The following is a 14,627-nucleotide window of genomic DNA, read 5'->3' as shown; positions in this document are numbered from 1 at the left end:
AGTTTAGATGATGCACAAAGAAAGAAGTCACTTTTCCATCGTTCTCCAAAGTGATACGCGCGCGCTCATTCTGGCAAAATCGGAATATAATCAGACATTTTCTGCGCCAGTTGTTTTGGGTCGCGAGTTTGGAGCTGTTTTTGATCGTTATTTTCGTACTAATTAAATAAATAGGCTACATGGGATGTTAACTATGACCATCATCAAGCCATATTGTGCGTCATTTCTCTTTTTTCACTTGAATCGGTGAAGTCAATCTGATCCAAAATGAAGTTTGGGAAGAATATATGTATCCTAAATGTTGGTGGTACCAAGTATGCTTTCACAAGAGAAGTTATTAAGGATTTTCCTCTCCGACGAGTGAGCAGACTACACAGCTGTTCCTCTGAAAAAGAGGTCTTGGAGGTATGTGACGATTATGACCACGAGAGAAACGAGTTTTTCTTCGACAGGCACTCCGAGGCGTTTGTCTTTATCATGCTTTATGTCCGATCAGGAAAGCTCAGATTTGTCCCGCAGATGTGCGAGATTTCCTTTTATAACGAAATGATCTACTGGGGTTTGGAGAGCTCACATTTGGAGTTTTGTTGCCAGCGACGGCTGGAGGATAGGATGTCGGACACATACACGTACTTTTCAGAGGAGGACATCAAGGCAGAGGTGGAGTCCAGAGGTGAGGAGGAGGAACAGGTCAGCAGGCTCGAGAACACGCGGTGGCTGGAGAGGATGCGAAGGACTTTTGAGGAGCCAGCTTCTTCTGTCGCGGCGCAGATCCTTGCATCAGTGTCAGTGATTTTTGTCATTACATCTATGGTCATCCTTTGCGCAAGCACTCTGCCTGATTGGGATACAGCAAAAAACAATACAGTGGAAGAACACAGGTAAATGCATAACTTCAACGTATGTGTTTTATTTTACGTATTGTGCAAATGTAATAATATGCATGAGGCTTTCTATATGATCTCTCACTGGAAAGCTGAGCTTTGAGAGCATCATATATGCAATAGAGGAAATCGCACTCTTTTTCACACTTTTCTTAGTCTCAGCTGAAATATTTTGTCATCATGCATGTTTGTCCACATCAGAAACTTGCTTTTTTACTTATTATGTAGGCCTACTCAGTTATCAGTCAATTCAAACCATTGATCAGTAATTGTCCCACCCGATGAAGCAATTTTGAAGCAATTATTTTTCTATGAAAAGCAACAAAATGAAATAAAATAAAAGTTCGATAGCCTTCCATAGAATGCTTGCGAGACCTTAAAAACGCAGGGATGCACGTGGATGGGCCTATTTAAAAAAAAATAATATAATTATGATATTTGCGAGATGTAAAATAGGCTACCCATTATTTAATCATTTGGGTTTGGTTATAACAATTCTGTAGATGTGTGTATATATATATATATATATATATATATATATATATATATATATATATATACAGAAAATATACATATATATATATATATACACACACACACCAGGAAAAAATAATAGCCCCATATTCCTTTATAAGCAATAATACTAAAAATGGAATCTTATCTATCAAAATACCAGTTATTTTTGTACAATGTAAAAACATTTTTTTTTTTAACATTTACAGTAAAATACCGGCAGCTGTGGTTACCAGATATTTACTGTAAAAAATACAGTGATCATGTTTCAGCTTTTACAGAATGCACTTTTTATTCCTATATTTTTTAAGGTTCACTACCATTACATAATATAAAAGTGATATACTAACCTTCTGGAACAATAAATGTTTGCTTTTGTAACTTTAAAATGTATTGTTAAATTACCGTAAAAATTACAACAGGTCACATGATGACTCAAAGTTCATCAAGAGTTACACACACAAACAAAATATCATCAGAAACATTTTAAAAACATTTAAAATTAAAGTATTGCAATAAACATGAACTAAACCACATAAAATATAACATGGAACACCCCAATAAATTCATATAAATAATAATAATAAAGTTAACTATTCTCAAAAAATATATTGAAATTTGATAGGTCATGAAGGGACTTCTGGGAACACCCGATTATTGTTTTTCACCGTAATTATAACAATGGTTTACCATTAAAAGTATGTATTCTCTTGTTAAACATAATATACATTTTTACCATTAATTATATGATAAAATCATAATTTGTACATCTAAAAAACAATATTTTACTGTAAAATTACATGTTTAGACTTTTATATATATTAGGATATAATTTTATGAAGGTTACCACCTGTAAACCAATTAACTTTAACCGTAGCATTTTTAAATATTTACTGTTAAAATTACAGACTTTTTTATAAGTGTGCAGTTGCATTAAATAAGCAAGAAAAAAATATCCTGCTCACTGCTGCCACTGGCCAATGGTAGACCATTTATTATTACAACGTTAGTACTTGCAAGCAGCAGCAGTGCAGCAGGGATATTGTTTTTTTTTTTTTTTTTTTATCCCACGCACCAGTTAATTTTTAGGTGTGCAGTGTTTTATTCTTCCTTTTTGTACAATTGCATTAAAATGTGTGACACTGAAAACAATACTAGTAATGAAATAATTTACAAAAACTATATTTCAACAATATCCTTATGGTTATAATGCAAGCAATATAGAATGCTTCAGTATACAGTATTACAAAGGTGATTACTTTTATCTTCTCGCCGACATCGCTTGCCCAGTAGACTTCCCTGTGATTGAGTTTAAAATTTCAAATTTGTCCTTCCTTTAGCCTATATTATTTCATTCTTTGACATTTTCACATCTTTTAAGTCATCCCATTATAGATCTTCCTTCCATATTCACTGTTTTAAGCCATATTGTCATTTTTGGGTATACCCCTGTCCCATCTCTCTCTCTCTGTCTGGAAATATTTTTGAGTAGGGCCAAAGGTTTTTTTCTCTGTGTATCCAGTGCAGTCTTGATTCCATTTTCCACAGTGGACACTGTTTGTCTCAGGGTTCAGGTATGTGTTCTCATATGTGTATGACGAGCTGGTAAGATATGGAATTAAACCCAGCAAGTTTGATTATGCATGCGGTATTATTGTATATTCAATATTGTATATTTGTCTTCACCTCTAAATGTGCTTTCACAACCTTTAAATGTCTACATTTCCTAACATTTAGGGTTTTATTTTTATTTAGTTTTTTATCATGGATACTTAGGATTGATAACAGCATAAACACTTTTGGCATTTTAGGGCACATATCCATCACATCTCCACTTTAATCAGTAATTATTTGGCACTGTTTACTCTACATGCAGTCCAGCAAAGCATATTTTACAACTTTGATCAACAATATTCAGAATGAAATACAAAAAGCTTGCACTTTCAGGGGCAAATTCTTATTTTGATGGATCATTTCACAAAAGAGATGTTTTACTTGATAGAAATTGCAATCAAAATTGTTCAGCTGAATTGAATGGACTATTGAGCAAGCTTCACCTTCTTTTCTTTCAGCTTCTAAAGATCCTGACACTTCAGTGTCAACAACACACTGGAGATGTTAATACAGTGCGAATGAGATGACGTTCTCCATATATAGCACATTGATTGCATGGCTGCAAGGATGCTAATATAATCATGTTGCATTACTTTTTAATTTACAATACAATGATAAAGCATAAACTTAGTTAATGGTTACTCAGCAGTTTCTAGTGGTTATTATGTATTGATTGTCAATGCTAACACTCAAAGGACTATTTGTTAAATTGTAATCATATTTGACCTTCCATTCCCACTAACTCTCTCTTTATACTCTTTTCATCTCCCCTTTCTCTCTCTCTCTCTCTCTCTCTCTCTCTCTCCCTCCCTCCCTCCCTCTCTCTCTGTCTTTGTTTTTCTTTCTCCACATCTCATGCAGGATTATCGAGGCAGTATGCATTGGCTGGTTTACTGCCGAATGCATAGTGCGCTTCATTGTCTCACGGGATAAATGTGAGTTTGTGCGCCGCCCCCTTAATATTATTGACCTGCTGGCAATCACTCCTTACTATGTGTCTGTCACTATGACAGCGCTGACAGGAGAGAACCCTCAGCTACAGCGAGCAGGAGTCACCCTGCGCGTACTACGAATGATGCGCATCTTTTGGCTAATTAAGTTGGCACGTCACTTCCTCGGTCTGCAGACACTTGGGCTGACGCTGCGCAGGTGCTACCGTGAGATGGTCATGCTGCTGGTGTTTGTCTGTGTTGCAATGGCAATATTCAGTGCCCTGGCACAGCTGTTGGAGCACGGGCTTGACCTGGAGACTAGCAACGAGGACTACGCCAGTATCCCGGCAGCCTGCTGGTGGGTTATTATCTCCATGACGACCGTCGGCTATGGAGACATGTACCCCATCACCATTCCGGGACGCGTGCTGGGTGGCGTATGTGTCGTGAGTGGCATTGTGCTGCTGGCTCTGCCCATTACGTTTATCTACCACAGCTTTGTACAGTGCTACCACGAGCTCAAATTCCGCTCAGCACGCTGCATGCGAAGTCTCTCCTCTGAGTTTCTCAACTGACTGTAGCCTAGTTCATCCTGAGATCCTCGGAACGTGCTGGTCTTCAGCCTAGTAACATCACCTGCTCTTATGTGCCTTTATTTTTTAACAGACATTCTAAAATATATTGATTATGACAAGAAAAACACTACTTGTCCTGTTGAAAAATTCAGACTCTGTTATATCCAAATAATAACATTATACCTCTTTATTGAAGGACACATTCTGAAATTCCATAATTCATTGACTTTGGACTATACAGGAATCTGGCTCAACCCACCCCCCCCACCCCCCAAAGCTTACAGGTGGAAAGTGCACAAAAAGCATTATGATCCAAAGGACGTGCACTAGCCAATGTTTATGTTGTAAACTCATGCCTGTGTAAATGAACAAAACGGATCCAACAGCATTTCCAGTATATGAACGGACAACTGTGGCATTTGACAACTACAGATGGCCAGGCTGCCTGAAACGGGCATGTGGCGAGACCTTGTGTCCACACAGCACTCTAGAAGGAGCTCATACAAATGCTTGTGTTTCCATGGAGAAGTCCATCCAACTTGTTAAATCATTAATTCAGCTCCATAGCTCTATAAGTTCTAAAAAAAGTGAAAAGGCATGAAGAACAAAAGAAACATGTTTAAGGGTTTTTTAGAGTGTTTTGGAGTGGCACAATAGAAGCATTTGAGCACAATATGAAAGTGAATACTGTGAAACATATTTGTTTTGAAAATAAAAGTGACTCACAAATGTGCAGAATAAAATAAAGTTTATCCTTGTCTTGATCATACAATGGTAGTTAACTTTACTAAGTCACAAAAAAACAAACATCAGATGTCCCACCAGACAGCGACAGATCTGCAACCTGTCCATGCATGAGTGTGTGAATCAAGAGGCGTTAACTAAATTGATTAGCGAACACCTCACCCACACGCTCACAAGTAGGAGGGCTGTCATTCGCTTCCTTTCTCCTTTTTGAATACAAGGACAAAATCAAACCTCTTTCCCTCATTGCAGTAACTTTCTGACTTCACGGGTCTTTTTTTTTATCAAAAAATTAATTTTGGATATAGATTTGCTAGATTGGGGACATACTCTAAATTTGAATAGTATTCTGTTATTATGGAAATATATTAAATTAACATTATTACAATGTTATAAAGCTTACAGGTTTTTGCCTAAGCTAAATTGATAATAATAATATAAAAACCAAGATAGAGTGCATTGTTCAAAATTCAGGTTATGCTCTAATGACATGATTTGTATTTAGCCTTAATTGTCATGCAATGTAGAGATTATTTTTTAAATAATTGCACAAACATTGTTTGATTAATGTCATATCACGCAATGTGTATTCTTGCATCTGTTAGGAGATGTATGCCTTCATGTCTGTATAATTTTGTAGTTATGAAGAAGCAAGGATATTGCAGTTTAATGCTTCACTGTTTTTGTGGCTATTTGGGGAGGGGGACATTAAAAGATGCAAATGAAATCTTATGTAGCTCTATTCTACAATTTAAAGTGTATTCTAATTGGTAAAAGCAATTATGTGTATGAAGAAAATAAAGAAATGTTTATGGATTTGTGGATGATCTATTTTATTCTCCATTTACAATACAATTCCTATAACACAAATAGCTAAATAGCCTACACACAAAGAGGCATAATGCAAATAAATTGTGATTTATTGAAGGAACTGTTCACCCATATATGAAAATTCTCTCAATTTACTACTCTCATGCCATCCCAGATGTGTATGAATTTCTTTCTTCTAAAGAACGCAAACATAAGTCGAGATTTATAGTAAAAAGGACTTAAATATTTATCTGTTTCTCTCCCAAACCTATCATTTCACCTCTGAAGATATGTATTACTGGAGTTTTATAGATTATTTTTATGCTGCCTTTATGTGATTTTTGGAGCTTAAAAGGTCTGGTTACTATTCACTTGCATTGTATGGACCTACAGAGCTGAAATATTCATCTAAAAATCTTTGTGTTTTGCAGAAGAAAGAAAGTCATTCACATCTGGGATGGCATGAGGATGAGTAAATGATGAGAGAATATTCATTTTTGGATGAACTATCCCATTAAGCATAGATGTCCTTTTTATATATCATATTCATGATTTAATGCAGTTTACATATTAAGGACTGAATTCATTTTAGTCTCATTTTAAAGCTTATTTTAATCTTATTTTTATTTTTTTATTACTAAACAAATATACAAAAGAAACTCAAGTGGATTAGTTAAACATACTAATGGTGCACAATTGTTAGCTATACAAATTTCACAGTTTTATTATTCTGGATTTTAGTTAAACAAAAAACACACACACACACACAAAACAATGGTTTGTTCTTTCCACATTTAGATTTAAGTGGATATGAAACAGTGTGATTTGTATTGACACAAATGTATATATAAATGTACAAAAATGTATAAAAAGAAATGCTTATGCATATGGTATTTTACATAATTAGACAGAAATTAACAAGAAAACCCACTTTAGTTTGTAATCAGAATCAGCTTTATTGCCAAGTATGCTTACAAATACAAGGAATTTGTCTTGGTGACAGGAGCTTTCAGTGCACAACAATACAAAAACAATACAAAAACAGCAGCAAGACATAGATAATAATATATATATATATATATATATATATATATATATATATATATATATATATATTGTTTTAGATTTGCACTACGTATGTGTGTGTATGTATGAAGGTGTGTGTCTGTGTGTATGTACGTATATGTATAATTTTATATATATATATATATATATAAAATTATACATATACGTACATACACACAGACACACACCTTCATACATACACACACATACGTAGTGCAAATCTAAAACAAATCCGTTATATTAAGTACAAAAATACAGTAGGCTATGTTATGTACAGTGCAAAAAGTTTGTATGTAATGGCAGAAGTGTGTATTGCACATAATTATTGCTCAATGGGGCAGCTTTAACTGCTTATGAGATGGATACCCCGAGGGAAAACACTGTTCCTGAGCCTGACGGTTCTGGTGCTCAGAGCTCGGAAGCGTCAGCCAGAAGTCAACAGTTCAAAAAGGTAGTGGGCTGGATGAGTGGGGTCCAGAGTGATCAAGTAAAGCGAGACAAGTAATTCTTGTCTATTAAACACACACGCACACACACACACACACACACACACACACAATTGTTTTATATCATTGTAGGGACTCTCCATAGACCTTCATGCATTTTATTGATTTCATACAGATCTAATGATAATTTATATCCCCAAACCCTATCCCTAAACCTAACCCTCACAGAAACCTTTATGCATTTTTACATTACAACATTGTGTATTATGTTTCCTAAGCCATTTTCCTCACGGGACCGCTGGCTGGACCCCACAAGGTAGGTGATCTCAGGTTTTACTATCTTTATGGGGATATTTGGTCCCCACAATGTAGTATAAGCACACACACGCGCGCGTCTTGAAACAAGATTGTTCCATCTTCTTTTTAAACCTAAATGGAACAGTGTGATATTTTTTTTTTTTTTTTTTTTTAATGCTTTATTGTAACAGTCAACAACAAAATACATTTAAAAAAGAAGAGAAAAAAATAAACTAAAAGCTGTGGGTGCACATAATATAACTTGTACATATTGACAAATTATGAGAATTACATGACAACTGAAAAAGGAAAAGTATTGCGAACAGATAATATTTTTAAGGCTTTTCTGTTCTCAGACAATTTAATTGAAATTAAGTATTTTTCAAGTTCTTTCATAAAAACAACAGCTTGCTCGCTGCATGACGTAGTTGATCTAATCCTCTGCGTAGTAGACCCTGGCGACGCAGTGAATGTCCCGTTCTCCATGCGCCACACTGAGTACATAGTAATTTATATATTTGTTTTCTGTGAGTGAAGAGGAAAAACTTGGGGAATTAATTTAAGAAATCCATGGTTATGACCTAAATGGAACAGTGTGATGAGTTATCAAACGTGCCTGTACGTGACGTCATACTCCTGCGACAAATTCTTACACAAGAAAAAAGCCGGTTGAGTGGAGTTTTCCCGACGGTCACTTTCTTCTCGTCTTGGCCGGTTACAGCTAAAATAACAAAATGTATTACAAATTTAGTGGTTTCACACAAAGACTGACGGGAGCAGCGCCGTCCCCCGCATACAGTCCCCAGGTATGTATCAGATTAAGTTTCTTAAAGGATACTTCAATTGACCTTCATCTATAGCTAACCTGCTCTTGTTATCCATAGATGTGTCTTATATTAAAACAGTCGTTAGGTATTGAAGAAATCTTTCTCTGGCCTACGCGTTTGGATGTTAATGAATGATATAAAATAATGTTTATTATATAATTATTTTTAATAACTAAAATTTTGAGTCGCACCATGTACACACTAACTTGCTTGGACTATTGCGCAGTTATGATACAGCTGAACTCATCTGTGTTATACATCATTGCATTAAATAGATCACTGAGTTGTAGGTATTCTTAAAGGAATAGTTCACCCAAAATTAAAATTCTATCATTATTTGCTCACCCTCATGCCATCCCAGATGTTTATGACTTTCTTTATTCTGCAGAACACAAACAAAGATTTTTAGAAGTATATTTAAGCTCTGTGGGTCCATACAATACAAGTGAATGGTGACCAGAATTTTGAAGCTTTACAAATCACATAAAGGCAGCATAAAAGTTATCCATACAACAACAGTGATTAAATCTATGTCATCAGAAGTGATATGATAGGTGTGGGTGAGAAACAGATGCAAACATTTTTTACACTTAATATCCACTTTCACATTCTGAAAGTGAAAGTGGAGATTTATGGCCAAAACATCTCGTAGACAGTACTTAAGAGGACATTGTTTTACATAGACCCAGTAAAGATAGTACTTATCAACTTAACCTTTTTCTTTTAAACTTCTTTCAGGGCTTGAGGTCAAATATACCATCTGAATCCCCTACCATAATCTTTGCCACCCCAACTAAAATCGTGTCTGAGTCGGGTGCTGTCATTGAGTATATGGGTGCCAACAAGGTTCCAGACCTCCAGAGGATATTTCAGGTGCGCATATAACAAATTAGTTACAGCATAATTATGGAAATATCAGGGTATTTTAAAATTCTACTACTGGAAAAGTCATTGTAATTTATAAAATCTTTAAACGCTCCTTTTAGTTAATATAATTTAGTAAATGTATAGGTATGGTCAGAATGTTTTTTTTTTTCATTCATTGCTCATTCATTCATTCTTTGTTAATATAATATAGATTTAGAATTTTTTTTTTATGACCAATTACTGGAAATGTCATGGAAATATATTAATCAAAAGGCTTGGGAACCCTAAAGCTACTTAACTGAGTGCATGAATACTAAATTCCTCCTCTACTTGTTGCTCACCTCTGTCCTCATAATGTTTTTGTTCCAGGCCTCAGATGAGATTCCTGTCCATCTAAAGCGAGGTGTTCCAGACAGACTGCTGTACAGGACCACTATGGCTCTAACAATCGGGGGAGCTCTCTACTGTCTTGTAGCCCTTTATATAGCAGCACAGCCCAAAAACAAATGAACTGTATCCAGCCTCTTGATATCAACTCATCTAAATAATACATGTGCCATGTACCTTTACTGTATTTATCATGAACATTAGCAAGGCCGTTCAATGTGTCTCCCAGCCTCAATCACCATAAACAGGCACTCTGTCCTGACTTCTTTTAACACAAAAGAAAAAGACTTACTAGTGTGCTGTATCAGCTCTGTTCTTTAAACTTAAAATGGGATGCTGTTAGTTTGTATGTTTGGGTATTATGTTCTAGACCCATCATCCCTCTAGTATACACATGTAACAATAAACCATTCACTCTCAGCTGCAATTATTCCTTATCAGCTCAGGTTGGTACAATCTTGATGTGTACTGGCTGATCAAAAATAATAGACTGTGTGAATGGTGCTTTGGTAATAATTAAGGAGGACTCTGACACTTAAGAAAAGGATGAGAAAGAAATTGAGGGTGAGACATCATACTTTTCATTAGTGTTGATTGGTGCTGCTGTTTAATGTGTTTGTTACACACTTGGTCATCATAAGTGTGCCATTCAAATTAAGAATGTCTTTAGGAAAACGTATAGGACGTTAATGATGAAAGAAACGTGTGTGGAGCTGGAATTGAGAGGATTCTGTAAATCTGGAGCAGTATTGAAAAATAAAATAAAAATGTACCTTCATGTTGTTCCAAATCTGTATGACTGTCTTTCGTCTGTGCAACACAAAAGGAAGTGAAATGTAAAATGACAGCCTCAGTCACCATTCACTCTTACTGTTTTGAATTTTGCAATCAATTGAAGAGTTACTGAGGCTAACATTCTAACATATCATTTTGTGTTCAACAGAAGACAAAGCCATAAATGGTTTCAAACAACAAGCGAGTGAGTAATTTTGGATTGAGCTTTCCATTCAGATTTCTGCCAATGTATGTTATGTTGTGCTACGTGGTCATTCCACAGTCTTTATTCGGTTATTTTTAGTGCACTTGAGAACAAGAAATGCTGCAGTGCCTATAATCCTCCAGGAACTGCTGGTACAGTATTCAAAAGTTCCTTTGTTGTTTTGCCCCCCTAGGATGTACATTTGTTTAATTAAAGAATATTTAACAAATTTAAACTTGATTAACCATTTGATGTCTTTGTCTACCTCCTTCTTTTAATTCATGGGATTTCAGTACGATATTTAATTTGAAATAATAGAGAAAAAAAGCATAAAAACTTTAAGGTTACGTTGACTATGCTGATTCTTGTAGTGTATATACTGTAGGGCCCCTCTTGAAAAGCTCTTCGAGTTTCCTGTTCAGGCTGTTCACATGGCAACAAGGCAATGAGACATGGTGCATAATAGGACTTCCAAAAATCCTTTTGAATCTGTATTTTTACAGCCAAAGCACTGTTAGAACTCTGAAAAGAATGGAGCTCTATTGTACCCAGATCTTATTTTTCCAAGTTTCTTTATAGTCAGTGGTAATAACACAACATGAGGCTGACTGACTGTCTAACTGCATGCTGGCATGTGATAGGCTGTCAGAGCACAAAACAGAGTGAAACAATCTGACAATTGAGAGGCTATGATTCATCCAGCATGGGCTAAATTCATCCATAGCTGTAAAAGAACATCTGTGCAACTTACTACTGAAAAAAGACACCAGCAACACGTCACATGGAGCATTTTAAAGAGGTCAATAATGTCTTTGTCAGGGACAGGTAATGACCTCGTATAGGACTTTGTTCCAGGACAATCAATATTAATCTTTTCTTCTTTGAACCCCACATGGGGTTCATTACACGAAAGCGATGTAGCCTTGACAACCAGAAGACTCTTTCCAGGCGTGCACATATTTCCCAGGTAGCGGTTAACTCTGGTGACATTAGTCATCTCTCCATGATTTGCATTTCATATCTAAATGAATATGCAACTATCTGTTGTCTGGACATAAACATGATGGCTATAACACATTATAAAAGCATTTACTGATTTGGGCCCATTACCTGTAATGTTCTTATGTGAAGCCAAAGGAAACCCACTGTTCTTTAATTCACTTGCTCCCTCTTGATTTTCTCCTCTTGATCTCTGTTGTATACCTACTTGAGCCTGAATGTATGAATGAAGAATGGATTTGATCCTCCACAGTATTTGTTTTGTCTCTATTTTGACTTTCAAAATTTCTGAATTTTTCTTTTAAATTATGTTAAGAGACCCAGACATTTCAAATAGTCCTCCAGGTGGCCATATTTGTTGGTTGGTTTGTTTGCATTGATCAGTAGTATTGTACAGTGTTACATTTAATATATAGGTTACGCACACTGTAAAAAAGAAACTGGGCAATTGTTACATTAATGAACAATTTCTACTTGATCTGACCTTTAAAATGTCTTTAAACTGGTGTAACACTTTTTTTCACTCTCAAATTTAAAAGCTCCCCATTCACACACACCATAAACTTACTGCTAAAATTGGTGTCATTTTTTCAATACACCTCCAAATAATAAGAAAAGACTCAAATTATTAATAAAAAAAAAACTATTTTAGTCAAGTCAATTTTATTTGTATAGCACCTTTCACAACACACATCATTTCAAAGCAGCTTTACAGAAGATCAGGCATTAAGAGATGATAAAACTGTAATGTCTATAATGTAGATGAATCATCACTGTGTAATTAGATAAAATACGATTGTTTATCGTGTTTAAAAATAAGTAATTAAATAATAATTGTATTAATAACCCCAGTGAGCAAGCTGAAGGCGACTGTGGCAAGGAACACAAAACTCCATAAGATGTAGATTAATGGAGAAAAGTAACCTTGGGAGAAACCAGACTCACTGTGTGGGCCAGTTCCCCTCTGACTAACATCATGAATATAATGTAAAAATTACTTACGTATAGTTGAATTCATGGTTTAAAATGATTAAACTAAGTAAGTGTTAAGGGTCAGTGATTAAACATCGATTGTGTTTGAACTGTAAGATTAATGACAAATGCCTTTGAAGTCCATCTTGATTAATTGCAGAAGTTCACATAGATGCAATTGTCCTTGTTAATTGGCTGATGAAGGCTTTTGTTGGCAATTGTTAGTCTATGCATTCCATTGTAAGATCGTAGACCATCAATAGGGATGTGAAACGCAGTTCAACCTGGCCGGTAATTTCGGTGAGGTTCGGTGTGGTCCATCCTAAATCCAAGGTTCAGACAATGGCATATGAAGTATCCCATGTCTTATGGTTGGAGTTGGTATCCATTTTATATGTTAAAAGTCTGATATTTTTTTGAAGCTTGTAATTCTGAGTGGACTAGAGGCTCAATCTAGGTGTCATTAGGAGTAATTATATACAATATTTTATCATCAATAGTCAATAAAATCGTTTTCAAATTATTTGTTTAGCATGCTTTTCCTACCGACTGCATTTTTTGTTGTGGACATCTTAAATAAAACATTGCACTGTTCACTCAAGCAAGTTCACATACAAGTAAAGAAAATGGCTAATTTTGTACAAAACTGCCTAATGTAAAAGCAGATATAATGTTTTTGGGGCTTACATCAGCAATGGTCGCTGCATAAAACAAATGTTTCTATTTTATTTTATGTAGCATAATTGCAAAATGTATGGAATTCTATGAAAAGTTCAGATTCTAAGCTTTCAAATGATACCCCATATGCCTGACTTATGCATCCGAAGACTTTAACATTTATGTATAAACCTATATCGCAATATAGCGCCCCACTGACATTTTATTAACCAACATCATGAAATAAAATTTATCTGAAGGTCTTTGGAGTCATTTACAGCAATATTCTTGCTCACGTTTCCCAAACTCTTGACCTGATTCTAAACAAACACTGCTGATTTCATCAATAATTAAAGTTCTAAATAACTCTCTCATTAGTAAACAAAAGAAATTAGCTGGAGAAAAACAGACATTGTGGGGGTGTGCAGTGGTGGAAGCATGTTTATTTGGGGGAGTGTGTGTGATTGGTGTAAGACCCTAATGTGTGGAGCTAAGGGTGAGAGAGAGCAGTTGCTAATCTCCATCTGTATCCCTGCTGCTCACTTGGCTAAGAAAAGCTTTCTCTTTTCCCTGGGAATGGTGTGTATGTGCACTCACATAGGAGTTTAAAAGGTTCAGAAGAAGGTGGTTTCCTTTATAGCCCTTATACATTATTGGCTGTTTACATTTAAAGGGATAGTTCACCCAGAAATGAAAATCCTCATATACTCTCCCTGTTGTTCAAACCCTTTATGACTTTCTTTCTTCTGTGGAATGGAAATGGAGATGTTAGGAAGAATGACAGCCTCATTCACCATTCAATTCATTACACTTTTTCCATAGAATTAAAGTAAATGGTCATTCTGTCTAAAAATATGTTTGATATTTTTGGGTGAACTATCCACTGAACTTTCCTTAAAGGAATATTTTGGGGTTCAATATAAGTTAAGCTCAAACGACAGCATCTAAAATACATTCTTGGGTGGTTTGTGATTAAACTAAATTTGTATTAATGCGTCTCAGTCAGAAAGGTTAGATCGGAGTGTTTTTTGTGGAGTGTTTTTTTTTTCTTTTTTTTTT

The 14,627-nt window shown here is 35.4% G+C and overlaps 2 protein-coding genes across 3 annotated transcripts; both read left to right on the top strand.

Annotated features, from left to right (window-relative positions):
* kcng3 (potassium voltage-gated channel, subfamily G, member 3) lies at positions 1–6,169 on the top strand. 2 transcript variants are annotated; one of them, XM_052103246.1, is made up of 3 exons: positions 1–881; positions 3,873–3,946; positions 4,025–6,169. In XM_052103246.1, exons 1-3 carry the CDS (start codon positions 268–270, stop codon positions 4,516–4,518), a joined length of 1,182 nt encoding a protein of 393 aa, XP_051959206.1. In that variant the 5' UTR covers positions 1–267; the 3' UTR covers positions 4,519–6,169. The 2 variants fall into 2 exon arrangements, with proteins under 2 accessions (XP_051959206.1, XP_051959205.1); XM_052103245.1 differs by having other exon boundaries at positions 3,873–6,169.
* Positions 6,170–8,500: 2,331 nt separating this feature from the next.
* Positions 8,501–11,158, top strand: LOC127627047 (cytochrome c oxidase subunit 7A-related protein, mitochondrial). Its single transcript, XM_052103256.1, has 3 exons — positions 8,501–8,686; positions 9,446–9,580; positions 9,944–11,158. Exons 1-3 carry the CDS (start codon positions 8,615–8,617, stop codon positions 10,082–10,084), a joined length of 348 nt encoding a protein of 115 aa, XP_051959216.1. The 5' UTR covers positions 8,501–8,614; the 3' UTR covers positions 10,085–11,158.
* Positions 11,159–14,627: the final 3,469 nt, after the last annotated feature.

The sequence above is a fragment of the Xyrauchen texanus genome, chromosome 33, assembly GCF_025860055.1.
Source record: "Xyrauchen texanus isolate HMW12.3.18 chromosome 33, RBS_HiC_50CHRs, whole genome shotgun sequence".
NCBI classification, from domain to species: domain Eukaryota; kingdom Metazoa; phylum Chordata; class Actinopteri; order Cypriniformes; family Catostomidae; genus Xyrauchen; species Xyrauchen texanus.
This window is presented reverse-complemented; position numbering and strand designations above follow the sequence as displayed.

Excerpts from the sequence above, each read along its gene's own strand:
- kcng3 (XM_052103245.1), top strand. The coding sequence starts at position 268 with ATGAAGTTTGGGAAGAATATATGTATCCTAAATGTTGGTGGTACCAAG. Across the intron at positions 882-3,872 it reads AATACAGTGGAAGAACACAG|GATTATCGAGGCAGTATGCA; the intron begins GTAAATGCATAA and ends CATCTCATGCAG.
- LOC127627047 (XM_052103256.1), top strand. The coding sequence starts at position 8,615 with ATGTATTACAAATTTAGTGGTTTCACACAAAGACTGACGGGAGCAGCG. Across the intron at positions 8,687-9,445 it reads CCCCCGCATACAGTCCCCAG|GGCTTGAGGTCAAATATACC; the intron begins GTATGTATCAGA and ends AACTTCTTTCAG. Across the intron at positions 9,581-9,943 it reads ACCTCCAGAGGATATTTCAG|GCCTCAGATGAGATTCCTGT; the intron begins GTGCGCATATAA and ends TTTTTGTTCCAG.